The 19,044-nt window shown below is 45.0% G+C and overlaps 1 protein-coding gene across 1 annotated transcript in view; it reads right to left on the bottom strand.

The window, feature by feature from the left end:
- IRF9 (interferon regulatory factor 9) overlaps nt 1–13,999 on the bottom strand; it is a 42,214-nt gene extending 28,215 nt beyond the window's left edge. The window contains exons 1-2 of the mRNA XM_082243731.1: nt 13,936–13,999; nt 6,629–6,808 (exon numbers count right to left, since the gene is read on the bottom strand). Of these exons, the coding sequence (XP_082099857.1) occupies nt 6,629–6,808 (180 nt within the window). The 5' untranslated portion in view covers nt 13,936–13,999. The remainder of the gene's footprint in view (nt 1–6,628; nt 6,809–13,935) is intronic.
- Between the last annotated feature and the right edge of the window lie 5,045 nt (nt 14,000–19,044).

Here is a 19,044-nt window from a genome sequence, read left to right as displayed (position 1 = left end):
CCCTGTAGCTGACACCACTTTTTGAGAGCTCCTAATGTTGATACGAGATGGGAAATATGGCCACCACCATGAGACTTCGCCCCCTCATGACGTTTTTTTCCTGGGATGTGGTTGGTATCAGGGACATCAGAGGGAGGAGAGCATAGCTCCAGAGCCCATAGTTTGTGTCAGAAGGCTCCTGGGTCATCTCTCAGCCCCGCTACTGCAATATGTGAGACAGTCAGCAGTACAGAGGGCAATAGGAGCACCCAGAACAGAGAGCACTAGCAGGCATCACAGAAAAACAGTGAAAACTTACCAAAGACCCACAGAACAGTCCCCTGCAGCTGACGCCAACCACAAAGAGTTAAAGCAATACACATTCTAAAACCAGGTCACTCTCCCTGCCCAAGTGAGAGTGGGAAAGGGGCTATCAGGGGAGCTCACTAGTCCAGCCACTAACCCCCTTGTGGCGGGGTCTAATTTTCACCAAGATTGCTCTCAATGAGTGATCCAATGAAGGTGCCACATCCCTTAATTGGTAGAAAAGAAAGATTTTCCCCTTGTTGTGGGACTTTTAAGGCACTTACATGAGTTACAGAAATAGTATTGAAAAGAGTAAATTTTTATTGAATAAATTTCAATATTTTCAATATTCAATGACATAATACATGTGGTTGTCAGCCTAAACAGTGAGAGATACCCAATGCATTTCGAAGTCATGAAACTTCTTCCTCAGGGGTAGATCTGACATCTGTAGCTAGACTTCTGTGATCAAACCATATAAATTGTAATTAGTACATATGTTATAATAATGTTGTACAACGCATATTCATTTACATTAAATCATAGCATTGAGAAATGTTTGCTGAACACTTACATCCACTGCATATCATATCATTTCCACTGTTTGTCATTAAAAACAACTGGTGTCAGAAAGACATCTGCCTGGTGGGTCACAGTTAGGAAATAGTGCGGTATTCCCCTGAAGGTCCGTCAAAGAAGTACATCCCCCAGTATGCAGCCCTGTGGACAACTGGAGTCCAAAAGAGATAAGAAAGCCCTAGCATTGAAAAGGAATAAAGAGAGGGTATATGCTAGTTCGTTGGTAAATAGTAAGTTTCCTTAACTAGAATGGCCACAAGAAAAAAACAAGGAAAAGGAGGAAAAAAGAAAAAGATAATAATAGAGAATTGAAATAGCTTGTCAAAAATAGCTTGTCAAAAATATATAAAAACATGGCAATTAATAGCGTATCTATATATAATATAAAATTAAATGATTGCCACTAAAGGTCCACATCCATCCCATTGCCATTTTATCTAGCAATAGATTTGTGTGGGCACATGATAGAGAGCAAGAAGTGAGTAGATATAAAAAGTCATAAAGTAAATATGGACTTAGTGGTCTAGAAAAAAGAAGACATACCTTGATGTTAGATAGGGCTCATATACACACCAACGACGCTCGCAGGAGGCAGAGTGAGAAAGCATGCTGTTGAGTCAGTTTAAATATTACCTGCATCTAGCAAGATCAGAATCAGCTGGAGTGGGGCTAAGGTGATAATTGTATCCTTTCAAACAGCTGCGCTTCCAAATGGACTCCCTGGAGGGCAGGGGCTCGGCGCCACCCCAACATGCGTCATTGGGGGATGACGCGATGGGGCGGCGGCCAGCTCCTGCGCTCCACCGACACGAAGACTCCTCCCAGCCGTGCGGTCCACGGCCGGAAGGAGAGAACATTGAGCATGCGCCGGTGTTCTAAAATTTGGTCGGACCTGTGAAAAAAATCGGACCTCGTCACTTCCGGTGGCCCTACGTCATGAAACAGCTGATGGGCGTCCCAAGTGCGCATGCGCACAAGACTTTATCTTGGTTTGGTAAAATTATAACACATAGCGGGCAGTTGCCTGAGAAGAAGCGGGGCTGAGGTGGGACGGAAGACACCGCCGCGTCATCTGCAGAGCTGAATAGAGGAGGCGGGACGGAGGTGCGGCCGTGTAATAAATGCAGGGCTTAAGCGACTCCTGTTTTATTATCTTTAGTAATTATCGTATTATTTATCCTTAGGATTTCATTACATTTAGTATTTCTATAATACAAAATAAGAAATACTAAATGTAATTAAATCCTAAGGATAAATAATACGATAATTACTAAAGATAATAAAACAGAAGGAGTCGCTTAAGCCCTGCATTAACACGGCCGCACCTCCGTCCCGCCTCCTCTATTCAGCTCTGCAGATGACGCGGCGGTGTCTTCCGTCCCACCTCAGCCCCGCTTCCTCTCAGTCAGCTGTCCGCTGTCTGTTATAATTTTGCCAAACCTCGAAAAATGTCTTCTGCGCATGCGCACGGACGACTCCATCAGCTGTTTTGTGATGCTCTGTCGATGCTCTGTCCCCGGAAGTGACGAGGTCCGATTTTTTCATGGGTCCGACAAAATTTTACAACACCGGTGTTCTAAAATTTTGTCGGACCCGTGAAAAAAAACGGACCTTGTCACTTCCGTTGACAGAGCATCACAAAACAACTGATGGAAGTCGTCCGTGCGCATGTGCAGAAGAAATTTTTCGAGGTTTGGCAAAATTATAACAGAGAGCGGACAGCTGATTGAGAGGAGGCGGGGCTGAGGTGCGACGGAGGACGGAGGACACCGCCGCGTCATTGAGACATTAGGGACGGAGGCACATATGCAGAGCTGGCGGAGGAGGCGGGATGGAGGTGCGGCCGTGTAATAAATGCAGGGCTTAAGCGACTCCTTACGTTTTATTATCTTTAGTAATTATCGTATTATTTATCCTTAGGATTTAATTACATTTAGTATTTCTTATTTTGTATTATAGAAATACTAAATGTTATGAAATCCTAAGGATAAATAATACGATAATTGCTAAAGATAATAAAACAAGGAGTCGCTAAAGTCCTGCATTTATTACACGGCCGCACCTCCGTCCTGCCTCCTCTATTCAGCTCTGCAGATGACGCGGCGGTGTCTTCCGTCCCACCTCAGCCCCGCCTCCTCTAATTCAACTGCCCGCTATGTGTTATAAGTTTACCAAACCAAGATAATGTCTTGTGCGCATGCGCACTTGAGACTCCCATCACCGGAAGTGACGAGGTCCGATTTTTTCACGGGTCATAGAAAATTTTAGAACACCGGGCTGTCCACAGTTGAGCACCCCGATGGGGCGCACAATCCAAATGGACCTAGCGTAACTGGGGAAACATAAGTATAACAAATAGAAGGCGTTCCCAAAATAGTTGATTTACAAAAAGTCAGCATAAATAGAGGTGACTGTATATCTGTTCATTAAATACATATAAACTTGTAGCAATGTATAATCATATATATAGTGAAGACTTCTCATACATCTACATCATTTGTGACCCAACATGGCAGAAGTCATACACCGATTTACATATGCAAATATTCAGCAGAGAAAGACATTTGTAGATCCCAATGTGGAATGCTTGCCTGTTTCTATAAACAAACACTTTCATAGAAGGGATTTTCAAAGAGGTATATACATTTTAAATATGCAAATCCACATAATATAGCAAAAGACAATACAAGACAAGTAAATACCTATATAGTGATTATATTGCTTAACACAAAAATTAGAGTCCATCATTGACTCTATTTTTTACTCCATACAAAGGAGTAATGTAATGATATGCAGTGGATGTAAGTGTTCAGCAAAAATTTCTCAATGCTATGATTTAATGTATATGAATATGCGTTGTACAACATTGTTCAAACATATGTACTAATTACAATTTATATGGTTTGATCACAGAAGTCTAGCTACAGATGTCAGATCTACCCATGAGGAAGAAGTTTCTTGACTTCGAAATGCATTAGGTATCTCTCACTGTTTAGGCTGACAACATGTATTATGTAATGAACTGTTTGGATATTTTAATAATATTTTCACAAATGTTGATATTTATTCAATAAAAATTTACTCTTTTCAATACTATTTTTGTAATTCATGTGAGTGCCTTAAAAGTCCCACAACAAGGGGAAAATCTTTCTTTTCCACCCATCTAGGTTGGTTTGCCCAGAGGCCCTTCATAGACTCAATAACCCATCTGAAGTTCACTGCCCTGGACCAGTATAGCACCCTACCAGAAAACAACAAACAATGTATCATTGTGCAGGGTTCGGTAAAGGCAGGGTCCAGTGCCAGCCAGCAACATTACAGGCTGTCCTAGCCTTGCTTCTCCTTTGTCCAGTGCGGGGTCCAAGTAACATTCGTCCGAGCAACCTTTTATACAGTTGCAATCAGAAGAAATGTCCTCAACATTTAAAGATTTACCAATGGGGTAACAGATAGCAACCAAAACCTGACAAGGTTTTAACACTTTTACACTCTATCCCCCCCACCCCTGCCCCCCAAAAAATGTTGACAAGTTTTTACTTTTTTTTTCTTTTTGAAGTTAAATGCAATATACACTATTTTACCACAAGTATTGGGACACCTGCCTTTACACGCACATGAACTTTAATGGCATCCGAGTCTTAGTCTGTTGGGTTCAATATTGAGTTGCCCCCCCCCCTTTGCAGCTATAACAGCTTCAACTCATCTGGGAAGGCTGTCCACAAGGTTTAGGAATGTGTCTATGGAAATGTTTGACCATTCTTCCAGAAGCACATTTGTAAGGTCAGGCACTGATGTGGATGAAAAGGCCTGGCTCGCAGTCTCCGCTCTAATTCATTCCAAAGGTATTCTGTCGGGTTGAGGTCAGGACTCTGTGCAGGCCATTTAAGTTCCTTCCCCCCAAACTCGCTCATCCATGTCTTTATGGACCTTGTTTGTGCACGGGTGTGCAGTCATGTTGGAACAGGAAGGGCCATCCTCAAACTGTTCCCACAAAGTAGGGAGTATGAAATTGTGCAAAATGTCTTGGTATGCTGATGCCTTAAGAGTTCCCTTCACTGGAACTAAGGAAACTAAGCCCAACCCCTGAAAAACAACCCCACACCATAATCCCCCTCCACCAAATGATTTGGACCAGTGCACAAAGCAAGGTCCATTCAGACACGGATGAGTAAGTTTAGGGTGGAGGAACTAGACTGGCCTGCACAGAGTCTTAACCTCAACCCGATAGGACACCTTTGGGATGAATTCGAGCGGAGACTGCGAGCCAGGTCTTCTCGTCTGCATCAGTGCCTGACCTCACAAATGCGCTTTTGGAAGAATGGTTAAACATTCCCATAGACACTCCTAAACCTTGTGGACAGCCTTCCCAGAAGAGTTGAAGCTGTTATAGCTGTAAAGGGTGGGCCAACTCAATATTGAACCCTATGGACTAAGACTGGGATGCCATTAAAGTTCATCTGTGTGTAAAGGTAGGCGTCCCAATACTTTTGGTAATATAGTGTAGCTTGTCAAATTCTCTCTGATAATGCCAATGCATACAGACATCTCAGAGGAAAAGAGAATTTCACTCTATGCTATCCTTGGATAAAGCAAATCTAATAATCTTCTTTGCGAAGATGAGTTTTTGAACTGCAGACAAAAATATAAAGGTTTTATCCATTTATGTATTAATTAAAAAAAAAAATTTAGATGCTGTAAAATCTTTGTTCCTGCATTCGAGCAGTTATTTGAAATGAGGTCAGAAAAACAAGCCGGGTCTCCATACAATGCTTTTTAGCAGTTTGCCTTGCCTCACTCCCAGAGATGGCAACTCTCTGTTGGGAAGGTTTCAGCAAGGCAGTGCTGTCAATCCAGAAATAAGTGGGCAGGACTAGGTTTGGCCTGGTGCTGATTGACAAGCTACAGACATGTGATTCAGCAGTGACAATGCTGATACCCATGCCCCCCTACCCAACATCTTTTCATCCTGCTATAGTGCAAGAAGGCATAGCTTGTGTTAGGGTAGTAATATTTTTAGCACTGATTACTGTATTAGTGTCACTGGTTCCTGCAAAGTGTCAAAATTGTCAGCTAGTGTCCAATTGTCCAGCGCAATATCGCAGTCCTGCTATAAGCCGCTGATCGCCGCCATTACTAGTATAAAAAAAAAAGTACATTACAAATTCTGGTATATATCCCATAGTTTGTAGACGCTATAATGTTTGCGTAAGCCAATCGATATATGCTTATTGGGATTCTTTCTTTACCAAAAACATGTAGCAGAATACATATTGGCCTAAGAAATTGGGTTTTATAGCAGAAAGTAAAAAATATCGGGTTTTTTTCAAAATTGTAGGTCTTTTTTTATTTTTAGAGCAAAAAAGAAAAAATGCAGTAGAGATCAAATAGCATTAAAACAAAGTTCTATTTATGGGGAAAAAAATTATGTACATTTTATTTGGGTACAGCATTGCATGACCCATGACTTGTCAGTTAAAATACCGCAATACTGTATCGCAAGAAGTGGCCTGGTCATGAAGGGGGGTAAATCTTCCGAAGGTCAAGTGTTTAAAGACCCCATGCCAACAACATACAGGAGAAACTAAGTTACAAAGGGGATCTTTTAGGATGACTGATTGAAAAAGAAAAAACTGAACAAAAAATGCATAAATAATTTAGAGTAATACGTACTACTGGTTCGTAAAACACCATAAAATTAGGTTGGAAAGATAATATAAAGGAAAAATAAATATAAGATTAACAAGGTAAAAAGTAAGAGAAGTACCTTAAAGATGGCAGCATCTTCATCATGTCGAAAGTCCTGCTTCCCTGCGTGTTTCCATGGGATTCGGAAACAAGTTTTCTGTTCATCATCCCACACAAGTCCAGCATACTTTCCACCTTCAATCTGCTCCACTAGCCATGGTTTGAGCTTCCTTGCAGAACGAGCTCGACCAGTGGCCATCTGAAAGTCACCCAGCAAAATGTTTTACTTACAGCCTGCACACATCACCACCTAGAGCTGTTATCAAAACAATCTTGTACTTTTTCATGTGGTTGACTTGGTAAATGAAACCAGGCCATCAAAAGAAAAAACAAAAAAAAACAAAAAAAAAAATGTAACACACTGCTGAGCTCTATGATATAAATGTCTAACTGAAAATAAAAAAAGTATACAACAAAAAAGATACTTTTGTTGGTTGGTTCTAAAACTAATCTAGGGGTTGGAAAGGCACTTCTAGTCTCCAAGGGATATAGGCTTCCATGGACTAAAGAGAAGCTTCAAATATTTAGGGTGGAGGAAGCAACTTATGCAATGTAGAAAAAATTTTCCTCGACCCGTGAAAATCCTCGACCGCGTCACTTCCGGTGTGGCCTCGTCATGCAACAGATGGTGCCGCATCACAGTGCGCATGCCCAGAAGATTCTCTTAGGTTGAGGAAAATCTTGCCAGGGAGCGGAGCAGAGTGGCAGCTCTCTTTTGTGACGTCAGCAGGAGCACTCTGTCCAGCCCTGCCACCTGATGACACGCCCCTAGAGAGAGGGGCGGGGATCGGCTCTGTACATAACGTTCTATGGGAGGTCGGGGGAGCTAAATCCTCAAATTAGAAAGCTGTATCCTCTAATTATACACATATATCCTCTGATCTTTGTCAAAACGCTGAGGGCTGCATCGTCTCCTCCAATCAGTTTCCCCGCAGCCACCCCCCCCCCTGCTGGAGACTTGCCGAACACAACTCAAGTGAATTAACCCCTTACATGCGGAGCGATCAGCTGGATCTGGATGACAGCGGGACACAGGCTACATGATGGGGGGGACACAGGCTGCTTGATGGCGCAGGCACGGGCTGCGTGATGGCGGGAGACACAGGCTGAATGATGGGGGAAAAGACAAAAAGGAAAAGAGGGCGCACCGACCTAGTGCATAACCGCTAAAACCATTTATTAAAATATTAAAAAGTATACAGAATACTCACAAGGCAGGTGTGATAATACACACATCAACATTGCATATACAATCTCTAAGGTAGCCAAGGTCCCATATGTAGCAAATAGGCATGCAGAGTGTCGCATGGGGCTGCTGTGGCTGGGCTGACGCGTTTCAGGGGCGAACCCCCTTCCTCAGAGCCAGAAAAATTGCTGCTGGGCCAGCTGTAAAGAAACCCTTAGTTGAGTGAGGAAGGAGTGTGCTCTTTTCCCCAGTGACCGTCTTGATCAAGTCATCCCAGGAGGAACCAAAACGGCAATCACCCTGAAAGGGGAGATCTGCCAAAAGCTTCTTAGAAGCCTGGGTCGGCCGACCAGGACTTTAGCCAGATCGTACGTCTGATGAGCACACTTACCACTGACGCTCTGGCTGCGAGCGGAAAAAAATGAATTTTTGTAAAATCTTACCTGTAAAATTCCTTTCTCTGAGTCCTCCGACAGTCGCCGCCTCTTCATATTCGACACATATGGGGTATTAGACTTTGCTCCGAAGGAGTAGCTAGGCAACAGAATATGTTAACATTAAAGCTTTTAACATATCCCACCCTCAAGGGGTGGTCCCCTCAGTCAATACCCTCCTACTTCCTGCAACCATATCTCAGTTTCAGTGGAATAGCAGTAGAGTATACAACCAAACCCCAAAAGAGGGGCGGGGGCGGCGACTGTCGGAGGACTCAGAGAAAGGAATTTTACAGGTAAGATTTTACAAAAATTCCGTTTTCTCCGACAGTCGCGGCCTCTTCATATTCGTCACATATGGGGACGTCCCAAAGCAGTGCAAACATGAGGGGTGGGAAACGCATCTGCGCCGAAAGGCAACGCAGTCTCCGCATCAAAGAAAGGAACCTTACCAAAGGAAGGAAACCAGCTGGGCTACAGGAAAAATAATTGCTCAACAGGAGCAACAACCCAGGAAAAGACAAATAACCAGGGGATAAAAAACTTACCCCAACAGCCAGAGGTCCCCAACAAGGGACCCTAGGGAATTGCCGCACTAAGAACCTTGCGGCCAAAGGAAGCATCCGCCGATGCCTGAACATCTACTTTGTAGAATTTTGTGAAAGTGTGCACGGTCGACCAGGTCGCCGCCTTACACACCTGGGCTACAGAAGCCCCATGACGACAGGCCCAAGACGTACTCAGAGATCTAGTAGAGTGCGCCTTCACAGGCACAGGGGGAACCTTCCCCTGCAAAGCATAGGCCTGTTCAATGGTCTGCCTGATCCATTTGGCGATGGTAGAGGCCGACGCCGCCATGCCCTTCCGAGGACCCTCTGGAAGAACAAACAAGGAGTCCGTCTTTCGAAAGGACTCAGTCGATTTAAGGTAAACCCTTATCGCCCGAACAACATCCAAAGAATGTAGTCTCACCTCCTTTGGATGTTTAGGCTTCACGCACAGCGAAGGCAAGACAATATCTTCATTAAGACGGAATTCCGAAACTCGCTTCGGAAGAAAAGAAGGATTAGGTCGCAAGACCACCTTATCCAAATGAACAACCAGATACGGAGACTTGCAGGACAAAGCCGCCAGCTCCGACACTCTGCGAGCCGAAGTGATCGCAACCAAAAAGGCGACCTTTTTGGACAACATAGACAACGAGATCTCCCTGATCTGTTCAAAAGGAGCACGTTGTAACACAGATAGAACGAGATTCAAGTCCCAAGGGGGCAGAGGATCCCTCCTAGGAGGAACCAGATGCTGCACACCCTGAACAAAAGTGCCAACCAAGGAGTTGGAAGCCACGGGACGTTGAAACAGAACGGCCAGCGCAGACACCTGACCCTTTATCGTAGCCAGCGCCAAACGCTGATCGACACCTGTTTGAAGGAAGGACAGCACTCGGGAAACCGAGTACGTGCGGGGTGAAAACCCCCTGGACTCACACCAGGCAAAATAGGGCTTCAAAGTACGGTAATAAACCTTCCCCGAGGAAGACTTCCTCGCGTTGATCAAGGTATGAACAACCTCCGGGGAGAGACCCTTCTCCTTCAGGACCTCGGTCTCAACAGCCAGGCCGTCAAAGCCAGCGACTGTAAAGCAGGATGGTATATCGGCCCTTGAGACAGGAGATCGTCTCGAAGAGGCAGACGCCACGGGGCGTCGACTGCCGGGTAATAAAGGGTTAACTGCCCCTTTAACAAGCGCGGCGAGCGCAGCCCACCGCACCACACACAAGCACAATGAGACCCCCACAGGGACAATAAAACTGACACAGGCAATGGATAAGAAGGATATAACCTGAGGAGACCCTCGCCGCTGCTGCTGCCTCGATCGGTGCATCCTGGAGAAGAGGAAGTGATGCGGCCAGGGCGCTCTATTAAAGCCTATGGGAGGCTACAAGAAAATGGCCGCCATGCATGTAGAACATGCGGCCGGAGCGAGTGTAGGCAAAATGGCGCCGTTTGGCGCCGAAACCGCCGCTCCACAGTACAGTAATGCACACATGTTATCCATGTATAAAAAAACATGTTAGATTGCCGCAGCGATCGCTGTATAGTGCCCAAACATGCCACAAAACATGCCCCACAGCACACAGATTCTCACTCTGACAAGGCTGACACACACAGTGTCACACAGCTCCCCCCCCCTTGCAGCCCACAGCATGCAGCCGAGTGACAGGGAGACAAACAGTGAGAACAGAGGCAGGTTACACAGTCCCAGACTGACACCCCCCCAGACAGACAGGTCCCCACATAGATACACTTAGCTCACAATGGCGTGGGGGACCCGCACAGGCGAACAAGCCGCTGCACATGAGGCAGGGAGTGTCGCATACAAGACGCACAGAATGGGGGTTAAGAAACCGCACAGCGTCCAGTGAGGTAGCCACCTCACCAATCATCCCTGCACCGAACAGGGATGGGTCGTTCACTGTGCCAGGAGCGTTACCTGGCTGAACGCTCGATGGCAGGCTGGGAAGCCACTGACCCACGACCTGCGACCAGGGGGATCAGCCCGAGACCCAGCCCGCATGATCCTCTTCATCAGAAGAACTAACTAATGCTGAAAAAAAGAACAGCTAAGTAAAGGTAGAGAGAAAACTCAAACAAAAAATCAAAAAAGAAGAAAGAGTCTGGAGCACAAAGCCCCAGCACAGAGAGAGCCAGCCACTCCTGACAAGCTAGACATTGAAACTGAGATATGGTTGCAGGAAGTAGGAGGGTATTGACTGAGGGGACCACCCCTTGAGGGTGGGATATGTTAAAAGCTTTAATGTTAACATATTCTGTTGCCTAGCTACTCCTTCAGAGCAAAGTCTAATACCCCATATGTGACGAATATGAAGAGGCGGCGACTGTCGGAGGACGTAAGAGAAACTTCCAGGTTAGCATCCCATACAAATTGCAGAGTCTGCGATAATTGGTCAGTGAGTTCCAGGGCAGATGACGATAAAAGGGTTACCGTCAGTGCCTCTCTCAGAGCCTTTGCCCATTCAAACATAGTCTGAGAAACTAGAATGGTAGTCAGGGCAGGCCTGAGAATAGATCCCACTACTGTATACAGGTGTCGGGATAAGACCTCAATACGTCCGTCAACCAGATCAGGGAGAGATGAGGATTCTGCCACCGGTAAAACCGTGGCCTTGTGAATACCACATATCTGGGGGTCCACCTGAGACGGGAAAGTCCATTTGCGTAAGATCTCTTCCTCAAACGGGTCTAGCCAAACCTTTGGGAACTGCAAGCGTGCGATTAGGTCGCCGCCATTGTTCCTCCACTAAGGCAGACAAGACTTCGGGACAAGGGAAAACCTTGGCCGATTTCTTTGCCCTGAGGGATCCAAAGGATACTGAGGCTCCTTGCGATTTAGAAATCGCATCCGTGATTTTCAGGGTGTCCTTCACTGAGGATATCAAAGCATCTACCAGCGCCTTTTCCTGTGCCAAGGCGGGTGTGGAAACATCCTCTTCCACGTCATTCTGAATGCGGGGACACATCCTCCAAAAGGGGGTCTACGTCGCCGGTGACCATATCGGCCTCAGAATCTGAGGTCTGAGATGAGACAGGCGAGGGCCGAGGGCGTTTCTTAGCAAATGCTGCCACAATAACTTTGTCCATTTTTCTGGACATTTCTTGCATCACAGACAATAAAGTCACATCATGAGCATTAGAAGCGGGCCCCAACGATACATCTGGGGTCACAGACAAACTTGGGGAATCCATGTTAGACAAATGGCCAAACAGTAGGATTGCACAGTAAGTGTCTGTTCACAAGTCGCCTGACAAGTCGTGGTAGTGTGAACCGGGACTAAGAATGTAAAGAGCAGATTGGGAAACACTGGAAACTGCAACGCAGGGTTAAACAGAAGCTTCTCCTGAAAACAGGAGAAATGGCCTAAGAGGGAGCAATCCGCGTCCAATCACCAAATATTAACGCCCCTGAGGCTAAGTGAGGTTACAAAGGCACCACAGGTCCCAGTAAGTCCGCCGCTACCGGCGTGAGCTGCGCCTTTAAGAGGCGATCGCGATGCATGCATCGCTACTCCGGGGGATAATCCTAAGCCCCCTAAAGACCCTAAACCCCTCTGAAGATGAAAAGGTGAAGGCCAGGGTAATGAAACTCCTTTAGAGTAGTTACCACATGGAGAACACAGCAAGGTTCATCAGCAGCATGGAGAAATGAAAGTAGAAGGAAACGCCACCCCGCCCACAAGAGCCAGAAGCTCCTGTGCTGTTTGTCTCCGGCTCCAGCAAAATGGCCCCGCCATCATTCAGCCTGTCTCCCCGCCATCATTCAGCCTGTCTCCCCTGCCATCATTCAGCCTGTCTCCCCTGCCATCATTCAGCCTGTCTCCCCCGGCATCATCCAGCCTGTGTCCCCTGCCATCATCCAGCCTGTGTCCCCGCCCTCACGCAGCCTGTGTCCCCGTATCCCTCACACAGCCTGTGTCCCTGCCGTCACGCAGCCTGTGTCCCTGCCGTCATGCAGTCCGTGGGGGGGGGGGGGGGCTGCGGGGAAACTAATTGGAGGAGATAATACAGCCCCCAGCATTTGACAAAGATCAGAGGATATAGGTGTATAATTAGAAGATATAGCTTTATAATTAGAGGATATAGCTCCCTGACCTCCCATAGAACGTTATGTACAGAGCCGATCCCCGCCCCTCTCTCTAGGGGCATGTCATTATTAGGTGGCGAGGCTGGACAGAGTGCTCCCGCTGACGCCACAAGAGAGCTGCCACTCTGCTCCACTCTGCTCCCTGGTAAAATTTTCCTCGACCTAAGAGAATCTTCTGGGCATGCACACTGTGACGCGGCACCAGCGGTTGAATAATGAGGCCGCACCGAAAGTGACGCGGTTGAAGATTTTCACGGGTCGAGGAAAATTTTACTACTCCTGAGTCCTGCAACAAGCCAATGTAGTGTGAGATTGTTTTCTAAGCCTAGGTTCGCACTAGTGCTTCTGCATATTCATACGTTTTTTTCTGTGTAGTTTTTGTTGCACGCATTTACGCACATTTTTGGTACATTTTCATGCTTCATGTGTTTTTTAGGACGAGACTAGTTGTTGCCAAAAACGCACCAGGTAGGGCCATGTTTATTTATTACAGATAATTATACAACACCGTCACTTTACAAAGTGTTTTACATATATCCTGTACAGTCACATCCGTTCCTGCTCTCAAGGAGCTTACAGTGTAAGGTCCCTAACTCACATTCATACATACACATATTAGGGCCAATTTAGACAGGAGCCAATTAACCTACCAGCTTGTCTTTGGAGTGTGGAAAGAAACTGGAGTACCCAGAGGAAACTCATACAGGCAAAGGAATAACATGCAAACTCCAGGCAGGTAGTATAGCAGTTGGGAATTGAACCGATGACCCTAGTGCTGCTAGGTGGAAATGCTAGAGAAGTGGAATGCTAACTACTTAGCCACCAGTGTGCTGTTTAGTGCTAATGCTATTATGGGAATTGTGTTGCCGCACCCTGGCAGTGACAGGATTGGGGTAACACTGTTAAGGATGTTTACAACCATGGCTTGCATTCTCATTTTTTAAAATGCTTCATACACCCCTTTAAGTGTACTGAAAAAATAATAAATAAAAGGCTGCAAATGAGAATGGATTCAAAAACATAATAATAGTATTATCTGTATACCTTTGTGGTTGGACAGAGTTTTTTCTTGTACCTGGTGGTATGGTACAGATACTTGGTGCTTGAGTCCTAAAAGACAGAACAAAGCAGATAGTTGGGTTAGGTTTTAGCAACGGTATTGGCCTGTGTGTTTAAAGGTCTGATATAGCAAAATATAAAATGTAAAAGGTGTTTAATAGAAGCAGGCAAAATAATGACCAAAATATAAAGAAAAAAGAGAAAAAAGAAAAAGCTGCCAATCTAAATCGGTGTCCCCACCCTGAATAGTACTGTGTATGGTGAATATGATCGGCGCTAATTCAGAGTGAATCAAATATACATCTGTCTACAATCAATACATAAATCATTTATGTATTGATTGTACACAGACAGATGTATATTTGATTAACTCTGAATTAGTGCCGATCATATTCACCATACACATGTTTTCCTTTATATCGTTATTTATCAGATTGTTACTATGTGGGAGGTTTTATGGTAGTTGTTTTGTGGGGTTAGGAAAAATCCCATGTAAATGTAGCGAAAATGATAAATATAAGCGTGTGAAACAAAAAGGGTTCAAATATTTAATACTATCATTACAATAATTAAACACATGCCGTTATCACAATAAAATATTTTTCTAGGTTTGCGGTCCTTTAAAGCGGTAGTAAACCCTGCAAGGCAATAGCATAATGTGCTACTACGCATCGCATACTAGCACATTATCTATTACTTACCTTAGAAAGAAGCTCTCCAGCTGTGTGCTGTCACAGCTGACAGGGCTTCCATCTTCACCTGGTCTTCCTTCCGGGTTTGCGTGCTTCGGCAGCTGGAATGGCCGAGCCGTGATGACATCACTTCAGAGCCTTTGCGACGGTGACATCACAAGCTGCCAAAAGAGCGAATTAGTCCTAAATAGTGCACGTTTAGTAGATATTCATTTTACCTACAGGTAAGCTTTAGTATAAACTTACCTGTGGTTAAAAATCACAAAGTGGACTTTACTACAACTTTAAGGGTGCATTCACACTTCTGCGTTTGAATGCATGTTTAAAATATTAGCACATGATAACTTAGATGTTTTTATGCCTAAAGGAACGGTTTTCATTTTCAAATTTTTGACAGGAGCCATTTGTAAAAATTATAGGGCCAAAACAACGAATCAATTTATCGACAACTAATCGATTATGAAAATAGTCAACTATTTTCATAATCAATTATTTGGCCTGCATACAGAATGCATTATTTGTTTTACATATAAGGAAATACAGTGAAGCACAAATACAGCTCAGTACACTGTCCATACATGTCAGAAGACAGTGCAGCACACATTCAGCTCAGTACAACATCCATACGTATCAGTAAGTGCTTGAAAACTTGTGAATGTGTGAGGAGCAATGCCTCATGGGACATGTAGTCCTGGGCAGGACGTAAGTGGTTCTAAAGGAAGGGTCTCAAACTGGCAGCCCTCCAGCTGTTGCGGAACTACAAGTCCCATCATGCCTCTGCCTATGGGAGTCGTGTTTTTAACTGTCAGCCTTGCAATTCCTCATAGGAATTGTAGTTCTGCAACAGCTCGAGGGCCACCAGTTTGAGACCCCTGTTCTAAAGGAAGAAGTTTTTTTTACCTTGCTATAGGGGCACTCTGTACTATGCTTTGCAGCTTGCTATTAGGGCACTCTGAAGGTAGGAGAACCCAGAAGCAACAGTGGGGGACCCCAGAAGAGTAGAATCAGGGCTGCTCTGTGCAAAACCATTACACAGAGCAGGGAAGTATGACATGCTTGTTTTAAAAAAACAAAAAAACAAACACCTTTAACCGGTTAACGACCGCCTGCCGCAGTATAACTGCGGCAGGCAACCACTCCCAGACAAATCGCCGTACATGTACGGCGCTCGTTCTCGGAAAACTAGGGAGCGAGCGTGCGCCGGCGGCAGGACGCTCCTACCCCCGCTTGTCAGTGGGGAAGCCGATGCAGTGGGCAGGCTGCCATGATCATTCCCGGCTGAGAGAGAACGGTCAGCTGTTGTAAACACAGCCGACCGTTCTTCTCCCTGCAATGATCATAGAGCCCATGTGATCCTTCTATATAGGATCACATGTCTCTATGGTCATTTCAAAAGCCCCGCCCCCCCCCCCCCCCCCACAGTTGGAATCACTCCCCTAGGCTCACATTAACCCCTTGATCATCCATGTTAACCCCTTCCCTGCAAGTGTCATTATTACAGTAACAGTGCACATTTTTAGCAGTGCTGATTACTGTAGTAATGTCACTGGTCCCACCAAAATGTCAGTCAGGAGTCCGATCTGTCCCCTGCAACGTCGCAGTCCCGCAAAAAATTGGAGATTGCCACCATTACTAGTAAAGAAAAAAAAAAAAATGACAGACCTAAATCTTTCAGGTAGTTAGTAGACGCGAAAACTTTTGCGCAAACCAATCAAAATAAGCTTATTGCGATTTTTCAAAATGATCGTTTTTTTTTTTGTTTATAGTGCAAAAAATAAAAATCGCACAGGTGATCAAATACCACCAAAAGAAAGCTCTGTTTGTTGGGAAAAAAAGGACATCAATTTTATTTAATCGCAAAAAAGGGCCTGGTCAGGAAGGGGGCAAATCCTTCCGGTCTTAACCACTTACCATAAAGTGACGTAGGACTACGTCGGCAAACTTTGCGGTGTTATACCGGGATGATGCCTCTAGCTAGAGGCACCATCCTGGTACCGTGGTTTACAGCCGAGGGTCGGCTTTCCGTCAGTGACGACCGAAGTGGCTCGGGAGCCACTCGATCGTTACCCGGGTGAGCAGGAGGGGACGTTCCCCCCCTCCTTCTGCGACTTTGCTTGGGGCTCCCGTCCCACCGGGAGACCCGAGCACCCAGCCGGCACGTCCGCCGACTGGATGGAGTCCCGATCAAAGCCGAAAACGGCTTTGATCGGGTCTCCGATGATGTAACCCGTAGGCGGCGTCCATGACGTCACTTCCGGGTTACTGTGCTGCAAAAGGCGGCAAATTTAAAAAACGGCTGTATGCAAAAACACCGTTTTCGGCGTTTCGCATACATGGAAGTGTAGTGGAGGGGTCTAGGGTCTTTTAGACCCTCGATCCCTCCATAAAGAATACCTGTCACTGCATATTGGTGTCACAAGGGATGTTTACATTGCTTGTGACAGCAATAAAAGTGATCAGATTTTTTTTTTAAAAAAAACCTGTAATAAAGTTAAAATAAAAATAAAATAAATAGGAAAAAAAAAAAATATATTTTAGCCGCCCCCGTCACCGTTAGCTCGCGCACAAAAAAAAAACATATACGGAAGTCGAGCCGCGAATGAAATCGCTGTTCAAACCACACATGTGAGCGATCACCGCGATCGCCAGAGCGTGAGCAATAATTTAAAAAAAGAGCTACACTCTGACTCTAAACTGGTAACCGTTAAAAAAATTTAAAGCGTCGCCTATTGAGATCTCTATTGACCGTAGTTTGTCTCCATCTCACGGGGGGGCGCAATTTTAAACCGTAACATGTTGGGTATCTATTTACTCGGCGTGACATCATCTTTCACAATACACAAAAAAAATGGGCTAACTTTACTGTTTAGTATTTTTTAAATGCAGTGAAATGTGATTTTTCGTAATTTTTTTAAACAAATGGCGTTTTAACCGCTTGCCGACTGCTCAAAGTATATTTACTGCGGCAGTCGGCCCCTCACAGGCAGAGTGACGTAGGTCTACGTCGCTCGCCTGTGAGGCTCTGGGGAGCGAGCGCGCGCCCGCGGAGGCGCGCTCCCGCGCGGTCACGGACCCCCCGCGCGTGTGACCAGCGGACCCGATGTCCGCCGGTCACTCGGCGATCGGCGGGGGAGAAGGAGAATGTCAGGCAGCTTGTGTAAACAAGCCACCTGTCATTCTCCTCGCTGTAAAAACACTGATCACTCGGATCTAGTATGTAGATCCGTTGATCAGTGTCCTTACAGCTAGAGCCACAGCCAATCACAGTAAGAATCACGCCCCTAGGGACACACACAGCCCCTCCCTCCCAAATAAAGTTAACCCCTTCACTATTTTTACAGTAACAGTGCATATATATAGCACTGATTACTGTAGAAATGTCACTGGTAACCCCAAAAGTGTCAAAAATGTCAGTCAAGGGTCCGATCTGTCCGCCCCAATGTCGCAGTACCGCAAAAAAAATCGCAGATCGCCGCCATTACACGTTAAAAAAAAAACACCAAAAATGACAGAAATCTTTCCCTTTGTTAGTAAACGCGATAACTTTTGCGCAAAACCAATCAAAATACGCTTTTTGCGTTTTTTTTTACCAAACATAGGTAGCATAAAACAAATTGGCCGAAAATTTTAAAAAATTTTGATTTTTACATTTTTTTTTGGGGAATTTCATATAAAAAAATGTGAAAAATATTGTTATTTTTGCAAAATGTACGCTCTTTTTTTGTTTATAGCGCAAAAAGTAAAAATCGCACGGGTGATCAAATACCACCAAAAGAAAGCTCTGTTTGTGGGAAAAAAAGGACGCCAAATTAGTTTAGATACAGCGTCGCACGACCGCGCAATTGTCTGTTAAAGTCACGCAGTGCCGAATCGCAAAATACCCCCTGGTCGTTTAGCAGGAAAATCCTCCGGGGCTTAAGTGGTTAAAGACCGCTGCGCAAATACCGCGTGACAAAAAATATTGCAATGACCGACATTTTATTCTCCAGAGTCTTTGCTAAAAATATACAGTAAAACCTTGGATTGCGAGCATAATTCGTTCTGGAAACATGCTTGTAATCCAAAGCACTCTTATATCAAAGCGAATTTCCCCATAAGAAATAATGGAAACTCAGATGATTTATTCCACAACCATTTATTCATAAGTCCTTCAGTTTATAGTCCATATAAAAAGATTATAGCATTGCGACAGGTTATATAACCATAAAATGTCCATCCACAAATAGGCGCTTCCACAAGGGGATTAGAAGCAAAATCCAGCAGGAGCTACAGAGTATAAAAGATAAGAGAGGCGCCTCTAAGTGTAGCAATATGGTTCCATTTAATGAAGGTTCAACATTTAGCAACTCACATGGTTGATGATTAAAACAGGCACATCTAAGTATGCAGGCATCCGGGGTAA

The sequence above is a fragment of the Pelophylax lessonae genome (genome assembly GCF_965119305.1).
Source record: "Pelophylax lessonae genome assembly, chromosome: 1".
Classification (NCBI taxonomy): domain Eukaryota; kingdom Metazoa; phylum Chordata; class Amphibia; order Anura; family Ranidae; genus Pelophylax; species Pelophylax lessonae.
This window is presented reverse-complemented; position numbering and strand designations above follow the sequence as displayed.